General features: G+C 36.4%; 1 protein-coding gene across 5 annotated transcripts in view; it reads right to left on the bottom strand.

Moving 5' to 3' along the window:
- KCNK2 (potassium two pore domain channel subfamily K member 2) overlaps nt 1–17821 on the bottom strand; it is a 238087-nt gene that overhangs the window by 55446 nt on the left and 164820 nt on the right. For all 5 annotated transcript variants that reach the window (XM_079900226.1, XM_079900227.1, XM_079900228.1 and 2 more), the window contains one exon: nt 9065–9204. In XM_079900226.1, coding sequence (XP_079756352.1) covers nt 9065–9204 — 140 coding nt within the window. The remainder of the gene's footprint in view (nt 1–9064; nt 9205–17821) is intronic.

Raw genomic sequence — 17821 nt, 5'->3', positions numbered from 1 at the left:
TGGAAATTTGCTACTATATATTATTTCGTATTTTTTATATTTTGTACTAGTTACACTTTTAATAGTGAGAATTTCAAGTTATAAAAAAAGTTTAGCATTTTTATGGAATTGAGAACTAGAAATATTCTTGTTGCTTCTGAACATTCAGGTAGTTTTTAAAAGTTGGAGTATCTGGAATGGTTTAGGTACAAAAGGTAAGGAATATATTGTGAACAGTCACCCACCATGGTTCATGTGTGTAAAGATGACAACTAGAATGTATTTAGTTGGTTTTTATTTAATTATGTCCTTTAGTAAATTATTTCTAGACTAAAATTATCGAATAAATTTTTTCCCCACTGCTGTAAAAATGTTAGTAGAATTTCATTTATAAAAATTTTGGCCCTATTAATCTATAGATAAATTATAAATTGTCTTTCCCTTTCTTTCTTCACGTTCTCTGTTGAATTTGTGACCCAATTTTGTCATTTCCCTAAAGTGCATTATAAATTAGAAAATACACATCTGCTCAAAGTGACAGTTCCATTGTAACTGGCTCAACTGTCCGGAGCAGCTGCAGCTCCAGAGGGTTCCCATAAACCTGCTCAGGGCCTTTACTCACATGAGTTTTCCCCAGATGCAGTCACCAGAAAGTACATGTCACACAAAAGGCTAGGGAGGACACAGCCGCCGAAGTGTCCAGCCTGGCGTTTCTATGCTGGGAACGCTAATCCAACAAGTTAGGTGCAAGACTTCTGCACGCGGCTTCTATAGACAAGTGAAACTAGACTAAGCACAAAAGGTAGACCTTATCACCTAGATTCCATCGTATTTCTCCCGGGGACCCTGGGGGCTTTGCCAGCGACACCATGGATGCTATGGATTTTCCTCCTTCTCACTGCCCTTGACTCAGCAGAGAGGAACTGGAACACCATAATGACATCTACTGTCACAGCATCTTCCTCTGGACTACGACACACAAGAGAAAGCCATGTGGCTGACAGGGTCTTGGTGTTCCAGCTGGGCATGAGGCCTATGCGTTGGAGGTGGGAGAGCCGAGTTCAGGACACTGGTCCACCACAGACCTCCCAGCTCCGAGTAATATCAAATGGCAAAAATTCTCCCAGACATCTCCATCTCAACGCTAAGACCCAGCTCCACTCAACGACCAGCAAGCCACAGTGCTGGACACCCTATGCCAAACAACTAGCAAGACAGGAACACAACCCATCCATTAGCAGAGAGGCTGCCTAAGATCATAGTAAGGTCACAGACATGCCAACACACACCACTGGATGCAGTCCTGCCCACCAGAAAGACAAGATCCAGCCTCATCCACCAGAACACAGGCACTAGTCCCCTCCACCAGGAAGCCTACACAACCCACTAAACCAACTGGGGGCAGAAAGCAAAAACAATGGAAACTACAAACCTGCATCCTGCAAAAAGGAGACCCCAAACACAGTAAGTTACGCAAAATGAGAAGATAGAGAAACACACAGCAGATGAAGAAGCAAGGTAAAAACCCATCAGATCAAACAAATGAAGAGGAAATAGGCAGTCTACCTGAAAAAGAATTCAGAGTAATGAGAGTAAAGATGATCCAAAATCTTGGAAATAGAATGGAAAAAATACAAGACACATTTAACAAGGACCTAGAATAACTAAAGAGCAAACAAACAATGATGAACAACACAATCAATGAAATTTAGAATTCTCTAGAAGGAATCAATAGCAGAATAACTGAGGAAGAAGAACAGATAAGTGACCTGGAAGATAAAATAGTGGAAATAACTATGGCAGAGCAGAATAAAGAAAAAAAAATGAAAAGAATTGAGGACAGCCTTAGAGACCTCTTGGACAACATTAAAGGCACCAACATTCGAATTATACGGGGTCCCAGAAGAAGAAGAGAAAAAGAAAGGGACTGAGAAAGTACTTGAAGAGATTATAGTTGAAAACTTCTCTAATATGGGAAAGGAAAAGGTCAGTCAAGTCCAGGGGCACAGAGAGACCCATACAGGATAAATCCAAGGAGAAACATGCCAAGACACATATTAATCAAGCTATCAAAAATTAAATATAAAGAAAAAATATTAAAAGAGGCAAGGGAAAAACAACAAATAACATACAAGGGAATCCCCACAAGGTTAACAGCTGATCTTTCAGCAGAAACTCTGCAAGCCAGAAGGGAGTGGCAAGATATATTTAAAGTGATGAAAGGGAAAAACCTACAACCAAGATTACTCTACCCAGCAAGGATCTCATTCAGATTCAACGAAGAGATTAAAACCTATCAGACAAGCAAAAGCTAAGAGAATTCAGCACCACCAAACAAGCTTTACAACAAATGCTAAAGGAACCTCTCTAGGCAGGAAACACAAGAGAAGGAAAACACCTACAAGAACAAACTCAAAACAATTAAGAAAATGGTAATAGGAACATACATATCGATAATTACCTTAAAAGGAAATGGATTAAACGCTCCAGCCAAAAGACAAAGACGGGATGAATGGATACGAAAACAAGACACGCATATATGCTGTCTACAAGAGACCCAATTCAGACCTAGGGACACATACAGACTGGAAGTGAGGGGATGGAAAAAGATATTCCATGCAAATGGAAATCAAAAGAAGTCTGGAGTAGCAATTCTCATACGAGACAAAATAGACTTTAAAACAAAGACTGTTACAAGAGACAAAGAAGGACACTACATAATGATCAAGGGATCAATCCAAGAAGATATAACAACTGTAAATATTTATGCACACAACATAGGGGCACCTCAATACATAAGGCAAATGCTAACAGCCCTAAAAGTGGAAATCAACAGTAACACAATCATAGTAGGGGATTTTAACACCCCACTTTCACCAATGGACAGTTCATCCAAAATGAAAATAAATAAGGCAACACAAGCTTTACATGATACATTAAACAAGATGGACTTAATTGATATTTATAGGGCATTCCATCCAAAAACAAAAGAATACACTTTCTTCTCAAGTGCTCAGGGAAAATTCTCTAGGATAGATCATATCTTGGGTCACAAATCAAGCCCTGGTAAATTAAAGGAAATTTAAATCATATCAAGTATCTTTTCCGACCACAACACTATGAGACTAGATATCAATTACAGGAAAAATCTGTAAAAAATACAAACACCTGGAGGCTAAACAATATACTACTTAATAAACAAGAGACCACTGAAGAAATCAAAGAGGAAATCAAAAAATACCTAGAAACAAATGACAATAAAAACACGACAACCCAAAACCTATGGGATGCAACAAAAGCAGTTCTAAGAGGGAAGTCTACAGCAATACAATCCTACCTCAAGAAACAACTCAAAAAAACCACCTAACCATATACCTAAAGCAATTAGAGAAAGAAGAATAAAAAACCTGCAAAGTTAGCAGAAGGTAAGAAATCATAAAGATCAGATCAGAAATAAATGAAAAAGAAATCCAGGAAACAATAGCAAAGGTTAATAAAACTAAAAGCTGGTTTTTTGAGAAGATTAACAAAATTGATAAACCATTAGCCAGACTCATTAAGAAAAAAAGGGAGACGACTCAAATCAATAGAATTAGAAATGAAAAAGAAGTAACAACTGACACTGCAGAAATACAAAGGATCATGAGAGATTACTACAAGCAACTATATGCCAATAAAATGGACAACCTGGAAGAAATGGACAAATTTTTAGAAAAGCACAACCTTCCAAGACTGAACCAGGAAGAAATAGAAAATATAAATTGACCAATCACAACCACTGAAATTGAGACTGTGATTAAAAATCTTCCAACAAACAGAAGCCCAGGACCAGATGGTTTCACAGGCGAATTCTATCAAACATTTAGAGAAGACCTAACACCTGTCCTTCTCAAACTCTTGCAAAATACAGCAGAGGGAGGAACACTCCCAAATTCATTCTATGAGGCCACCATCACCCTGACACCAAAACCAGACAAAGATGTCACAAAGAAAGAAAAAAACAGGCCAATATCACTGATGAACATAGATGCAAAAATCTTCAACAAAATACTAGCAAACAGAATCCAACAGCACAGTAAAAGGATCATACACCATGATCAACTGTGGTTTATTCCAGGAATGCAAGGATTCATAAATATATGCAAATCAAACAATGTGATAATAGTAACAAATGAAGGAGAAAAACCTTATGATCATCTCAATAGATGCAGAAAAAGCTTTTGACAAAATTCAACACCGATTTATGATAAAAACCCTCCAGAAAGTAGGCAAAGAGGGAACTTACCTCAACATAATAAAGGTCATATATGACAAACCCACAGCCAACATTGTTCTCAATGGTGAAAAACTGAGACCACTTCCTCTAGGATCAGGAACAAGACAAGGGTGTCCACTCTCACCACTATTATTCAACATAGTTTTGGAAGTTTTAGCAACAGCAATCAGAGAAGAAAAAAAAATAAAAGCAATACAAATTGGAAAAGAAGAAGTAAAACTGTCACTGTTTGCAGATAACATGATTCTATACAGGGAGAATCCTAAAGATGCTACCAGAAAACTACTAGAGCTAATCAATGAATTTGGTAAAGTAGCAGGATACAAAATTAATGCACAGAAATCTCTTGCATTCCTAGCACTAATGATGAAAAATCGGAAAGAGAAAATAAGGAAACACTCCCATTTACCATGGCAACTAAAAGAATAAAATACCTAGGAATAAACCCACCTAAGGAGACAGAAGACCTGTATGCAGAAAAGTATAAGACACTGATGAAATAAATTAAAGATGATACAAACAGATGGAGAGATATACCATGTTCTAGGATTGGAAAAATCGACATTGTGAAAATGACTGTACCACCCAAAGCAATCTACAGATTCAGTGCAATCCCTATCAAACTACCAATGGCATTTTTCACAGAACTAGAACAAAATATTTCAGTTTGTATGGAAACACAAAAGTCCCCGAATAACCAAAGCAATCTCGAGAAAAAAAATGGAGCAGGAGGAATCAGGCTCCCTGATTTCAGACTCTACGACAAAGCTACAGTAATCAGGACAGTATGGTACTGGCACAAAAACAGAAATATAGATCAATGGAACAGGACAGAAAGCCCAGAGATAAACCCTTGCACATATGGTCACCTTATCTTTGACAAAGGAGGCAAGAATATACAGTGGAGAAAAGACCACTGCTTCAATAAGTGGAGCTGGGAAAAGTAGACAGCTACATGTAAAAGAATGCAATTAGAACACTCCCTAACGCCATACACAAAAATAAACTCAAAATGGATTAAAGACCTAAATGTAAGGCCAGACACTATAAAACTCTTAGAGGAAAACATAGGCAGAACACTCCATGACATAAATCATAGCAAGATCCTTTTTGACCCACCTCCTACAGAAATGGAAATAAAAACAAAAATAAACAAATGGGACCTAATGAAACTTCAAAGCTTTTGCAAAGGAAAGGAAACCATAAGCAAGACGAAAAGACAACCCTCAGAATGGGAGAAAATATTTGCAAATGAAGCAACTGACAAGGGATTAATCTCCAAAATTCATAAGCAGCTCATGCAGCTTAATATCAAAAAAACAAACAACCCAATCCAAAAATGGGCAGAAGACCTAAATAGACATTTCTCCAAAGAAGATATACAGATTGCTAACAAACACATGAAAGGATGCTCAACATCACTAATCATTAGAGAAATGCAAATCAAAACTACAATGAGATATCATCTCACACCGGTCAGAATGGCCATCATCAAAAAATCTACAAACAATAAATGCTGGAGAGGGTGTGGAGAAAAGGGAACCCTCGTGCACTGTTGGTGCGAATGTAAACTGATACAGCCACTATGGAGAACAGTATGGAGTTTCCTTAAAGAACTAAAAATAGAACTACCATATGACCCAGCAATCCCACTACTGTGCATATACCCTGAGAAAACCATAATTCAAAAAGAGCCATGCATCACAATGTTTATTGCAGCTCTATTTACAATAGCCGGGACATGGAAGCAACCTAAGTGTCCATCGACAGATGAATGTGGCTAAAGAAAAATGTGGATAAAGAAAATGTGGCACGTATATACAACGGAATATTACTCAGCCATAAAAGAAATGAAATTGAGCTATTTGTAATGAGGTGAATGGACCTAGAGTCTGTCATACAGAGTGAAGTTAAGTCAGAAAGAGAAAAATAAATGCCATATTCTAACACGTACATATGGAATGTATAAAAAAAAATGGTTCTGTAGAACCTAGGGGCAGGACAGGAATAAAGATGCAGACATAGAGAATGGGCCTGAGGACACGGGGAGGGGGAAGGGTAAGCTAGGAAGAAGTGAGATAGTGGCATGGACTTATATACACGACCAAATATAAAATAGATAGCTAGTGGGAAGCAGCCACATAGCACAGGGAGATCAGCTCGGTGCTTTGTGACCACCTAGAGGGGTGGGATAGGGAGGGTGGGAGTGAGATGGAAGAGGAAGGGTATATGGGGATATATGTATACATGTAGCTGATTCACTTTGTTATACAGCAGAAACTAACACACCTTTTTAAAGCAATTATAGTCCGATAAAGATGTTAAAAAAAAAAAAAAAAAACGGCTAGGGAGAAGCCGAAAGACTTATGTTAGGAAAAGAATAGCTTTCTAGTTTTCAGTGTTGAAAACACAATGATACATCTCATATTTGGCTAAGAATCAGGAAGATCACTCATAACTAGGCAAACAAACTTGTTTTTCATATTAAATAAGCCAGTTAATGTAGAAATTTAAATTTTTGAAAGGATTCTTTTATAGCCTGAATTGGTTCCTCCAACAAGTCATATGTTGAGGCCCTAATCCCCATTATGACGTTATTTGGAGACAGAGCCTTTAAGGAGATAATTAAGGTTAAATGAGGTCATAAGGGTCAAGCCCTAATCCAATAGGACTGGTGTCCCTGTAAGTGGAAGGGCCTAGAGCACCCTCCCTCTCCAGGCATATGTGCAGATACAAGGCCCTGTGAAGACACAGCAAGAAGGCACCACCTACAAGCCAAAGAGAGAGACCTCATCAGAAACCAACGCCTTAATCTGGTACTTCCAGCTTCCTGAATTGTGAGAAAATAAATTCCTGTTGTTTAAGTCACCCAGTGTGTGGTATTTGGTTATGGCAGTCCAAGCAGACAGATATTATCTCACTACTCTGGAAAAAATGTGCTAGTGCTTTGTACGAGCTAATCCTATCAAAAAAGCACTGGTTTTTAACAAGTTTTTAAACTTTAATCAAATATATCAATGGCATAGAGATAAAATTTCCCCCTGTTCTATATATGCCTTGGTCACTTTCCAACTTTTGGACTGTGATCCATAATAATATTAGTAGATATATATATGCACATATGTATATAATATATATTTATTGTATATATGTGGGTGGAAATATACGTATATTTCCACAAAACGACACTTTTTAAACTATCTAACAGCGATGTGCTCTGTTCAATTCTATTTTACTTAAAAAAAAATGATCTGTGTGTGTTTTTAAAATGCATTTCAATGCCAGTTTACGGCTGGAAGTTTGAGAAGTTCCCTTTTGAGCTATGTTATCCAGAATATTTCCTAGTTACAATTTCCTTTGTTCCCCTTAGCATCTCAAGACCCTTAAAAGTACACTGAAGTTAAAATAACCATAATTCTCTCCCTCCCTACCTCATTCTCTCCCTGTCTCTGTCTCTGTCTCTCTCTCTCTCTCACACACACACACACACACACACACACAAAATGAGCATAACTAAGACTGGGGCAAATCAGTTGAAGTCCTGTTCAAAGCAGCACTCTTCACATGATTTAAACTAGAATGTCAAGCATATTGTCTTGTTGATTTGTTTATAATAATGTTTTTGGTTTTATGGCATAACTAAGATATAGATTAATATACACAAACTGAATATACGAATTAGTGTTGAGAAATAGGGTATTCATGAAGAGAAATGTTGGATAACTTACCCTCCTAATTACCATAGGCATCTTGGGTATTAATAAGAAATTATATGGCTTGATGTGTTTCAAAGAAAATATTTGTCTGTAGAGAGAAATTAATTTTATCATTTCCTATCTTATTCTATTTCTTTTGGGTGTATGTTTGAAGAATCATGCTTGTTGTATCAATCAAAGATTTTGACACTGATGTCTCTTGGTGTATGAATGCCAGATAATGAAATGGAGGGATAATTAAAGGAAGACAGTGGGTACTATAGTTGCAGGTCTTACAGATTTGCTGTGCTCTGAAAAAAATTAGTAAAGTTGGCTAAGACCCAGAAGCAAGAAACACAGAAATCATAATAAAACACTACTTTGTCACACTCAAACTAAAAGTACTTCTGGACCCTTCAATATAAAATCAAAAGTTAATTTCTAAACTATAAAAAATTTCAAAATCAAGATTTAAATTTCAAACTTTCCAAAATTTCATGAGTCAAAATTCTAATGGTCATTTCTGTACATACAGTTGCACAAAATAGATAACAAGATATCTTTTTGAACAGCCGAAGTCAGTACACAAGGAAATTGGTCATAATGCAAACTAGCTTTGGGGAATACATGCGTGTGTATACTTGTGCACTTGCACACACTTTTTCCCTAAGAAAAAGGGAAATAAGTGAATACGATAAAAATTCAATATTATATAATACATTCACTTTTTCATGCTACTGGTATCTTGACACAAATATTTCCTATTGTCTCTTTATGGAATAAAATTTACTCTGTGTTCTTGAGGAAATAAAGAAATAAAAGAAAAAAAGAATAAAGAAAATGTTTTTAATTGCATCTTTTTTCATTACAAATTACCCTCAGCACGAAGATATCATCTGGCATGTAGAGATACTTAGTAAGCTTTGGTTAAATCAATAAATTATACCTCATGTGACTGATAGCCTCATACAGCAAATTTACACCAAACATAAACATTAAAATTTTTAAGTAATGTTTAAATATTTTAAAAAATAAATGTTAAAAAAAAAAGTTTAAAAATAACCTTACTGAATTAGCTAAATAACATTGTTTTTGCACATTTCTTATTTCTTACCTCTTCTTTTGTCTTTTTTGATATCACTCGGAGCCAGTCTCCAATCATGCTCAGGACAGCAGCAAAGTAAGCAAGCCCTACAAGGATCCAAAACCATACGACAGGCTTATAGAAGTCTAGATATTCAATATCTGATCCACCTGTGAGAGAAAAACAAAGTAGGACAAAATAACTTCATGTTCATAAAAGTAAATAATATAGATTCCTGCTAAAATTATCAACTAAATTTTGGCTTTCTAAACACAGAAATCGTCTTGTCAGTTGATCCATGTTATTTTGTTCATATGGAATTCCTTGTTTTCACTCAATTAATCCTTATCTATTTTTCAATTTTTTAAATTGAAGTACAGTTGATTTACAATATTTTATTAGTTTCAGGTATTAGGAAGTTCTTAATAAGACCTTTCATTACTTCTCCAGATAGTAACAATTTTTCCTTGTCCCGTGTTTCTTTTTTGTTTATTATAATTGATCTCAACTAGTGTAGCACTTAATTATTCCACGCGTATTAGTTTCTCTTTCCACCTCTATTGCAACAAATGGGAAACAGAGATGACACTTTTTTTGGTATGCATTTAACTTTGTATCTTTATCCTATTGCCTATCAATTCATGCTAACCAATCAATACATGCAAACCAATCAATTCAAAGTCAACTCGGACAGAAAGTAGTTCTTATTTTAAAATATCAATACAATGGATTGATAACAAATGCCAGAGACAATGCCTTGGTGGGTCTACTTTGAATAAACAGTAACTTGCAGGTGATACTGCCATTCATTATTCGCTGACTTTTCAGAGGAAGTCCCATGTTTGTCACAAATTTAAATCCCTAGCTCTCAAGAAAAAATTGGCAAAGGAGTTCTTTTGCTTTAATCTATGTTACTTCTCCATTCATGTGGTATAGTAACTGCACCTATGAGAATCTGAATACATTTCAATACATCCCAACTTTAGCACATATTAATAGGGCACTTAAATTAAGTTTCAAACACTGAAACAGTTGTGAGTTTTTTTCACAATAGAAGAAAGCATGTCTCTCTCTTGAGAAATTCATAATTTAGCCTGAGAAAGCCTCACATAGACAATTAACCACAATGGGGTAAAGGGAAAAGTGATAGGGAAAGTGAATAAAAAGTACTATGAGAGGACACAGAAGAAATGATTTTTACTTCTGGAAGGGTGAAAATGAGAAGACAGAAGGTGAATCTTAAATAATGAGGATCAAAACAGAAAAGTTCAGTGTGAAAATATTTGATATATTCAAAGGACTGTTAGTATTGACTAAAGCTACATTTGGAAGGGGGTCAAGGGAGCAGACAGGTAGAAGAGGGGAATCTAGAAAAAATAAGTTGTAGCAGGTTGTAAAGACTTGCTCCTAAAGTAAGGGGGAGTAGGTAAAAGTTTATAGGCAGATTCGTGTTTGACGATATGCACAGAAAGATCTGGTGGCCGAGAGAGGAGGATTGACAGAGAAGCCCCATGAGAAACTTTGTTCTGAACTAGCTAAGCAATGATTGTGCCTGAGTTAGACTGGGATGGAAAGAAGAGACTTTTGAGGCAGAATTGTCAGGGACTGACAACTAGATAGTTGGTGTGATAAGTGAAAGGAAGGGGTATAGGATGACCAGAGACCACAGACCCTCATTGGGAGATGGTACCAGCAACTGAACAGGAAACACAGGGGAAGGAACAGTGACAATAAAAGGAAAAGTCATTCAAACTGGGACATAATAAATTTGAAGTGCTTGAGGTACCAACAGGCAAGATAGCCAGCAGGATCCTTAAATAGTAATCTAACACTTAATAGGGCAGAGCAGGAGATAAAGATTTTAGGATCAACAGCACAGAGACTAGGGCTGCTTAAACAGGGGTGACGGACGTACTCAATTCACAAAATTTAACCTGTACCTTCAGAAGAACAGCTAAGAAACAGCAAATACACATTAAAAATCAAATATAAAATTTTGAATGTAACATTACTCTCTAATTATAAATTAGATTGTGAGTTGCCCACAATGACATTTTCAAATTACTAAAGGGTCAGAGTAAAAAGAGAACCTTTTTTTATCAGGCAAATAATATGAACAGATACAAGTTCAGCTTTCTTTTGGGACAAAGAATAATTTTCAAGATTCAGTTTATAAAGTCAATAACATTACCCTCAAAATATTGTAAAAATTTTTACCTTGTGCAGCATTTATTAAAATGTAATTTCTGGGGAGGATTACAAAGGCTAAATGCATACTGTGATGGTTAAGACTTGGCCCATGGGGGATGCAGCTCTACAAATTCACAAAGTGACTTAAGAAATGTGTGTGGAAATTTGTTATATGATAGGCTCACTAGCAAATTCCATTTTTAAAATGTTTCCATTTCAATGAAACCAGAATGACATTTTTTCCCAAGTACTTTCTCTTTCAAAACCAGAAAATCCTCATCCAAATAGTTGTGACTCACTTAACACATAAGTTCACCAAAATGTTGATTTTAGAAGTTAGTTCATGCTTCAGATGACTTTTTATAAGTCTTCTTTCTTATAAACAGGATGTCACAGTTTGAAAAGAGTAAATTAACTTAATCACAAAAAGGTCTATATTTGGGTAAAATGTTCATCCCACAAGTTTTAGTGGATTCTAAACCTGGGGAAGGGTGGGATGGGGGATGTTTTCCCATTCTTAATTGCCACTCTTAAGATGAAATACTGGCAGTCAAGTGATCCAGGAAAAGCTAACGTATATAAATAGAAGTGTTATCCAACAACTCACAAATTCTTTTCACTTTCTGATATCTAAGATTTATGAATTAATTTTCACATTATTCATTTGATTCAAGACTCTTAACCAAATCAAAATATCTGTAATGTTAAGATAACTTACTAAAAAGTTATTAGTTTTATTTTTAAATTAGGAAATATTTTTTAAATGTATTGGTTATTATAAGCATTACTCTTAGTCTAGCACATTCAAGAAACCTGTGCATGGGTCTCTTACTTGTTAAAAATCTAGGGTTTCTCTGTCCTGGATTCCCTCCCTATGTGCCCCCTAACCCCATACCAGGCTTTATACTCATTGCAACTGATTTACAAAATATTCAAACTCTGATGGAGAGAGAAGAGTGAAAGCTAAGACTTACTGATGGCCTACCTAAATGAAATCATGCCATCCGAAAGCCCTGAGGGGGTAGGTGTTGAGGGGAGTTGTATTCTTACTCCTCATATTTCCATTGATTTAGGACAAGACTATTAGCAAGACCATTTGGTCACAGAGTTAAACCATATCTCCAGCTGCCTTTATCAGATGCCTTTTAAGCTGACATTTCAATTGCCATCATTCTTACAGCCCATTCAGAACTCATGGGTGAAAGACTGGTATTGGCTCCCTGAAATCCCAATAGTAAATAACCCCATTTTACAACAGAGAAACCATACTCTCAGTGGGTAAAATAACAGTTGTCAGGTTACACAGGAAAGAGGGCGTCAGAGCTAGAATTCAAAGCCAGGCCTGCCTAGCTTCATTCAGATCACAGGCTCTTTTCATTGAACCAGGCTGTCTATGTCACCTATGATCTCTGCTGATGTCTGTCCCATCATTTATCCACTATCCATTTTTTGTCCATACTGTATGGTAGGCACTTAGCTAGGGCTGGAAACACTAAGTCAAACAAAGTGTTCCTCTTCCCCTCAAGGTTCCTACCTAGAAATCAGGTGGGTCTGAAGGTCAGCACTGTTTTACCAGGAGCCTCCTTACCTTGCTTATGTCCTTATTCCAACAGTTTCCAGAAGTTGGCCCTATTCTGCTCTATAGAACTTGAATATACAATGCCCTCTCCTCCTTAAATTTAATTTTCTTTCTCTTGATGCTGCTGAACCATAGAATATTTATAAAGAAATAAAAGATATAACCTGGATTTAAAGGATCATCTAGGCATTTTGGACTAAACTTACCAACTCCATGCCCCTCTTCTGGTTTTCTAAAATGTGTATTATAGAATAGACATACACACAAATGTGTATACACATACAACTTTGTTCTAAAGAAAATAAAGGTCATTTCTTTACATGGGTCTGTAAGTATTTTAGTTTAGATATCAAATATGGATTTCAATTTTTTTTGGTTTGTTTGACTTTCTTTTTATTAATGAAAGCTATTCTGTCTTAATGTGATGGGGAAAAACATATTTTGCTTTAGTATATTTTTCTTTTTTTATAGTAAAGCAATTTAACTGAGTGAAGTGTGTTTTTTTTTAACATCTTCATTGGAGTATAATTGCTTTACAATGGTGTGTTAGTTTCTGCTTTATAACAACGTGAATCAGCTATACATATACACATACCCCCATATCTCTTCCCTCTTGCATCTCCCTCCCTCCCACCCTCCCTATCCCACCCCTCAAGGTGGTCACAAAGCACTGAGCTGACCTCCCTGTGCTATGCGGCTGCTTCCCGCTAGATACCTATTTTACCTTTGGTAGTGTATATATGTACATGCCACTATCTCACTTTGTCCCAGCTTACCCCTCCCCCTTACCGGGTCCTCAAGTCCATTCTCCAGTAGGTCTGCGTCTTTATTCCTGTCCTGCCCCTAGGTTCTTCAGAACTTTTTTTTTTAGATTCCACATATATGTGTTAGCATACGGTATTTGTTTTTCTCTTTCTGACTTACTTCACTCTGTATGACAGACTATAGGTCCATCCACCTCACTACAAATAACTCAATTTCATTTCTTTTTATGGCCGAGTAATAGTCCATTGTATATATGTGCCACATCTTCTTTATCCATTCATCTGTCGATGGACACTTAGGTTGCTTCCATGTCCTGGCTACTGTAAATAGTGCTGCAGAAACTAACACAACACTGTAAAGCAATTATACTCCAATAAAGATGTTTTAAAAAAAAAAAAAAGAATAGTTGTCCACTTCCTGCTAGGAAGATTAGGAAAGATTAGGTAAAATCTTAGGAAAAAATCTTTTCCTAAGATTAGGAAAACTGCCCTAATTAGAAGAATGATGATGGCAGTCTCAATGATCATAAAGAAAGAAAGATCAACACATTGTTTTGCTCATCCTTTACAAGGATGGAAATCTATAGGATATAGGATGTACATTATTGTTACCCTTAGAAATTATCTTTAAGTCTCAATACAGAGTAATTCAGTCTTTTTCATTAAACTTAGTACAGTTTACTGCCTGTCTCACTGACTTAACTGTCAATCACTAAATGTTTTCCTTGTCATTTTTTTCCTCCACGTGCTTCTACAATTCTTCTATATATCCATTCTGAATCCTAGAAGTTGAATAACTTCTTGGTTTTCCCAAAGTCCCCAGGACTTCTGAACAGTTTGGGTCAAATCCAATTCAATTAATTACACAGATAACTCTCAGTTCTCTGATGAGTTCTCTGAGAGTCACCAGCTGAATCAAGGGGTGACCAGATGCCTTGCAGAATTTTCCCATATTAACACAGAACCACCAAGAAGAGAAGACAATTTCTTATTTAATTGTTACTCTTGGATTTCAAACATTCTGTCCCCTAGGAACAGGAACTAGAGCAATCATTATCGCTAAGTGCTAAGCACAGTATGTATTTTAAAATATGTGCTCACTAAACAACAGAATGAATGAACATATGAATGATGAATGTAAGACATCTCCCTAACAGTCACATAAACCCTCTCTTTTCAATCAAAGCAATTTTTCTGAGCCATTGTGGTGGTGGTGGTACTGACTGTTCTTCAGTTGACCTCACTTCTTTCTCATCAGGTAGTTTCCTTGTTATTTGTTAAATTCCTGGCAAATTTTTGCACAGTGATCAGCTCAATAATAGCAATTTTAATACCTGGTCTTTGATATAGTTGCAAAATTTAGGCCCCATCAGGAACTGTTTTCTCCAGGTGCTCTGTAAGGACAAATTGTTTTGAACAAAAAAAACTTACCATGGTATTTCAATGGAGATTTATATGTTTTCATGATAAAATCTTCTATTAAGCAAGCTCTGAGCACTCCATGACTAAATGAGTCATGGCTTTGGTTATAAGAGAAAGCAATAGTTTGGTTACTAAAAACTGCATTTCCACTAATGACTATGAAAACATAACTCCAAGAAAACTTAATTCCTTTTTAAAAATTAATTAATTAATTAATTTTTGGCTGAGTTGGGTCTTTGTAGCTGCATGCGGGCTTCCTCTAGTTGCGGCAAGTGGGGGCTACTCTTCGTTGCAGTGCACGGGCTTCTTATTGTGGTGGCTTCTCTTGTTGCAGAGCATGGGCTCTAGGTGTGCCGGCGTCAGTAGTTGTGGCTCACGGGCTCTAGAGCACAGGCTCAGTAGTTGTGGCATACGGGCTTAGTTGCTCCACGGCATGTGGGATCTTCCCGGACCAAGGCTCGAACCCATGTCCCCTGCACTGGCAGGCAGATTCTTAACCACTGCACCACCAGGTAAACCCGAAAACTTAATTCTTAATATGAGATATACAAAAATGTTTTTTCTAAAGTCAAAAAATGTGAAGACAAATGATTCTATAACTGTGAAAACCGTAGAAGTTTAGTAAACATACCAGAAGGGGAATTTTACCTGTTCAAAGTCCCAAATTATATTTTCTATATAGAGGAGCATAAGGCATTAAGCGTAAAGCCTGACTAACCCAGTAGGTATTCAAAATTACACGTGAGATGAAGAAAATTTCATTATTGAACTAAATATACTAAATTTCACTGATCGAAATTCCAAGAAGATATATCTGGATGGCAAAGTAAATTTATGCTCAGAAGGAAAATGTGTTTTCATAATATCAATCATAAGGGTTTCTTAGAATACCTCCAAACTTTTGGCTAAAATTTTTGGGTTTTATTAAGAAAAGTAGGTAATGTGAGAACACTGCTTTGTGAAACTATATATTTGTATCTGGCTTTCACTCAATCATGTTATCTCTTATGAACTAACCTGGTTTACAAAAAGGAGTGTTTCTAAAGACTTCTTTGGGCAGCTTCTAAACAATGACTCACTGTAATCCTAACAGTATATATATATGTGTGTGTGTGTGTGTGTGTGTATATATATATATATATATATATATTTATCCTTTTAATGTGTTGTTGGATTCTCTTTGCTAGTATTTTGTTGAGGATTTTTGCATCTATATTCATCAGTGATATTGGTCTGTAATTTTCTTTTTTGGTAGTATCTTTTTCTGGTTTTGGTATCAGGGTGATGGTGGGCTCATAGAATGAGTTTGGGAGTGTTCCTTCCTCTGCAATTTTTTGGAAGAGTTTGAGAAGGATGGGTGTTAGCTCTTCTCTAAATGTTTTATAGAATTCACCTGTGAAGCCATCTGGTCCTGGACTTTTGTTTGTTGGAAGATTTTTATCACAGTTTCAATTTCATTACTTGTAATTGGTCTGTTCATATTTTCTATTTCTTCCTGGTTCAGTCTTGGAAGGTTATACCTTTCTAAGAATTTGTCCATTTTTTCCAGGTTGTCCATTTTATTGGCACAGAGTTTCTTGTAGTAGTCTCTTAGCATGCTTTGTATTTCTGCGGTGTCTGTTGTAAATTTTCCTTTTTCATTTCTAATTTTTTTTATTTGAGTCCTCTCCTTTTTCTTGATGAGTCTAATGGTTATCAATTTTATCTTCTCAAAGAACCAGATTTTAGTTTTATTGATCTTTGCTATTGTTTTCTTTGTTTCTATTTCATTTATTTCTGCTCTGATCTTTATGATTTCTTTCCTTCTGCTAACTTTGGATTTTGTTTATTCTTCTTTCTCTAGTTCCTTTAGATGTAAGGTTAGATTGTTTATTTGAGATGTTTCTTGTTTCTTGAGGTAGGCTTGTAAAGCTATAAACTTCCCTCTTAGAACTGCTTTTGCTGCATCGCATAGGTTTTAGATCGTCGTGTTTTCATTGTCATTTGTCTCTAGGTATTTTTTGATTTCCTCGTTGATTTCTTCAGTGATCTCTTGGTTAGTTAATAATGTATTGTTTAGTCTCCATGTGTTTGTTTTTTTTACGTTTTTCTCCCTGTAATTCATTTCTAATCTCATAGCATTGTGGTCAAAAAAAATTCTTGATATGATTTCAATTTTCTTAAATTTACTGAGGCTTGATTTGTGACCCATGATGTGATCTATCCTGGAGAATGTTCCATGAGCACTTGAGAAGAAAGTGTAATCTGCTGTTTTTGGATGGAATGTCCTATAAATATCAATTAAATCTACCTGGTCTATTGTGTCATTTAAAGCTTCTGTATCCTTATTAATTTTCTGTTTGGATGATCTGTCCATTGGTGTAAGTGAGGTGTTAAAGTCCCCCTCTTAATTATTGTGTTACTGTCAATTTCCTCTTTTATAGCTGTTAGCAGTTGCCTTATGTATTGAGGTGCTCCTATGTTGGGTGCATATATAATTGTTATATCTTCTTCTTGGATTGATCCCTTGATCATTATGCAGTGTCCTTCCTTGTCTCTTGTAACATTCTTTATTTTAAAGTCTATTTTATCTGATATGAGTATTGATACTCCAGCTTTCTTTTTTTTTTGCGGTACACGGGCCTCTCACTGCTGTGGCCTCTGCCATCGCAGAGCACAGGCTCCAGACGCGCAGGCCCAGCGGCCACGGCTCACAGGCCCAGCCGCTCTGCAGCACACAGGACCCTCCCAGACCGGGGCACGAACCTGTGTCCCCCACATTGGCAGGGGGACCCTCAACCACTGCACCACCAGGAAAGCCCCTCCAGCTTTCTTTTGATTTCCATTTGCATG

This window comes from Stenella coeruleoalba, assembly GCF_951394435.1.
Source record: "Stenella coeruleoalba genome assembly, chromosome: 1".
NCBI classification, from domain to species: Eukaryota; Metazoa; Chordata; class Mammalia; order Artiodactyla; family Delphinidae; genus Stenella; species Stenella coeruleoalba.
The sequence above is the reverse complement of the archived record's forward strand: the minus strand, read 5'-3'. Positions and strand labels throughout refer to the sequence as shown.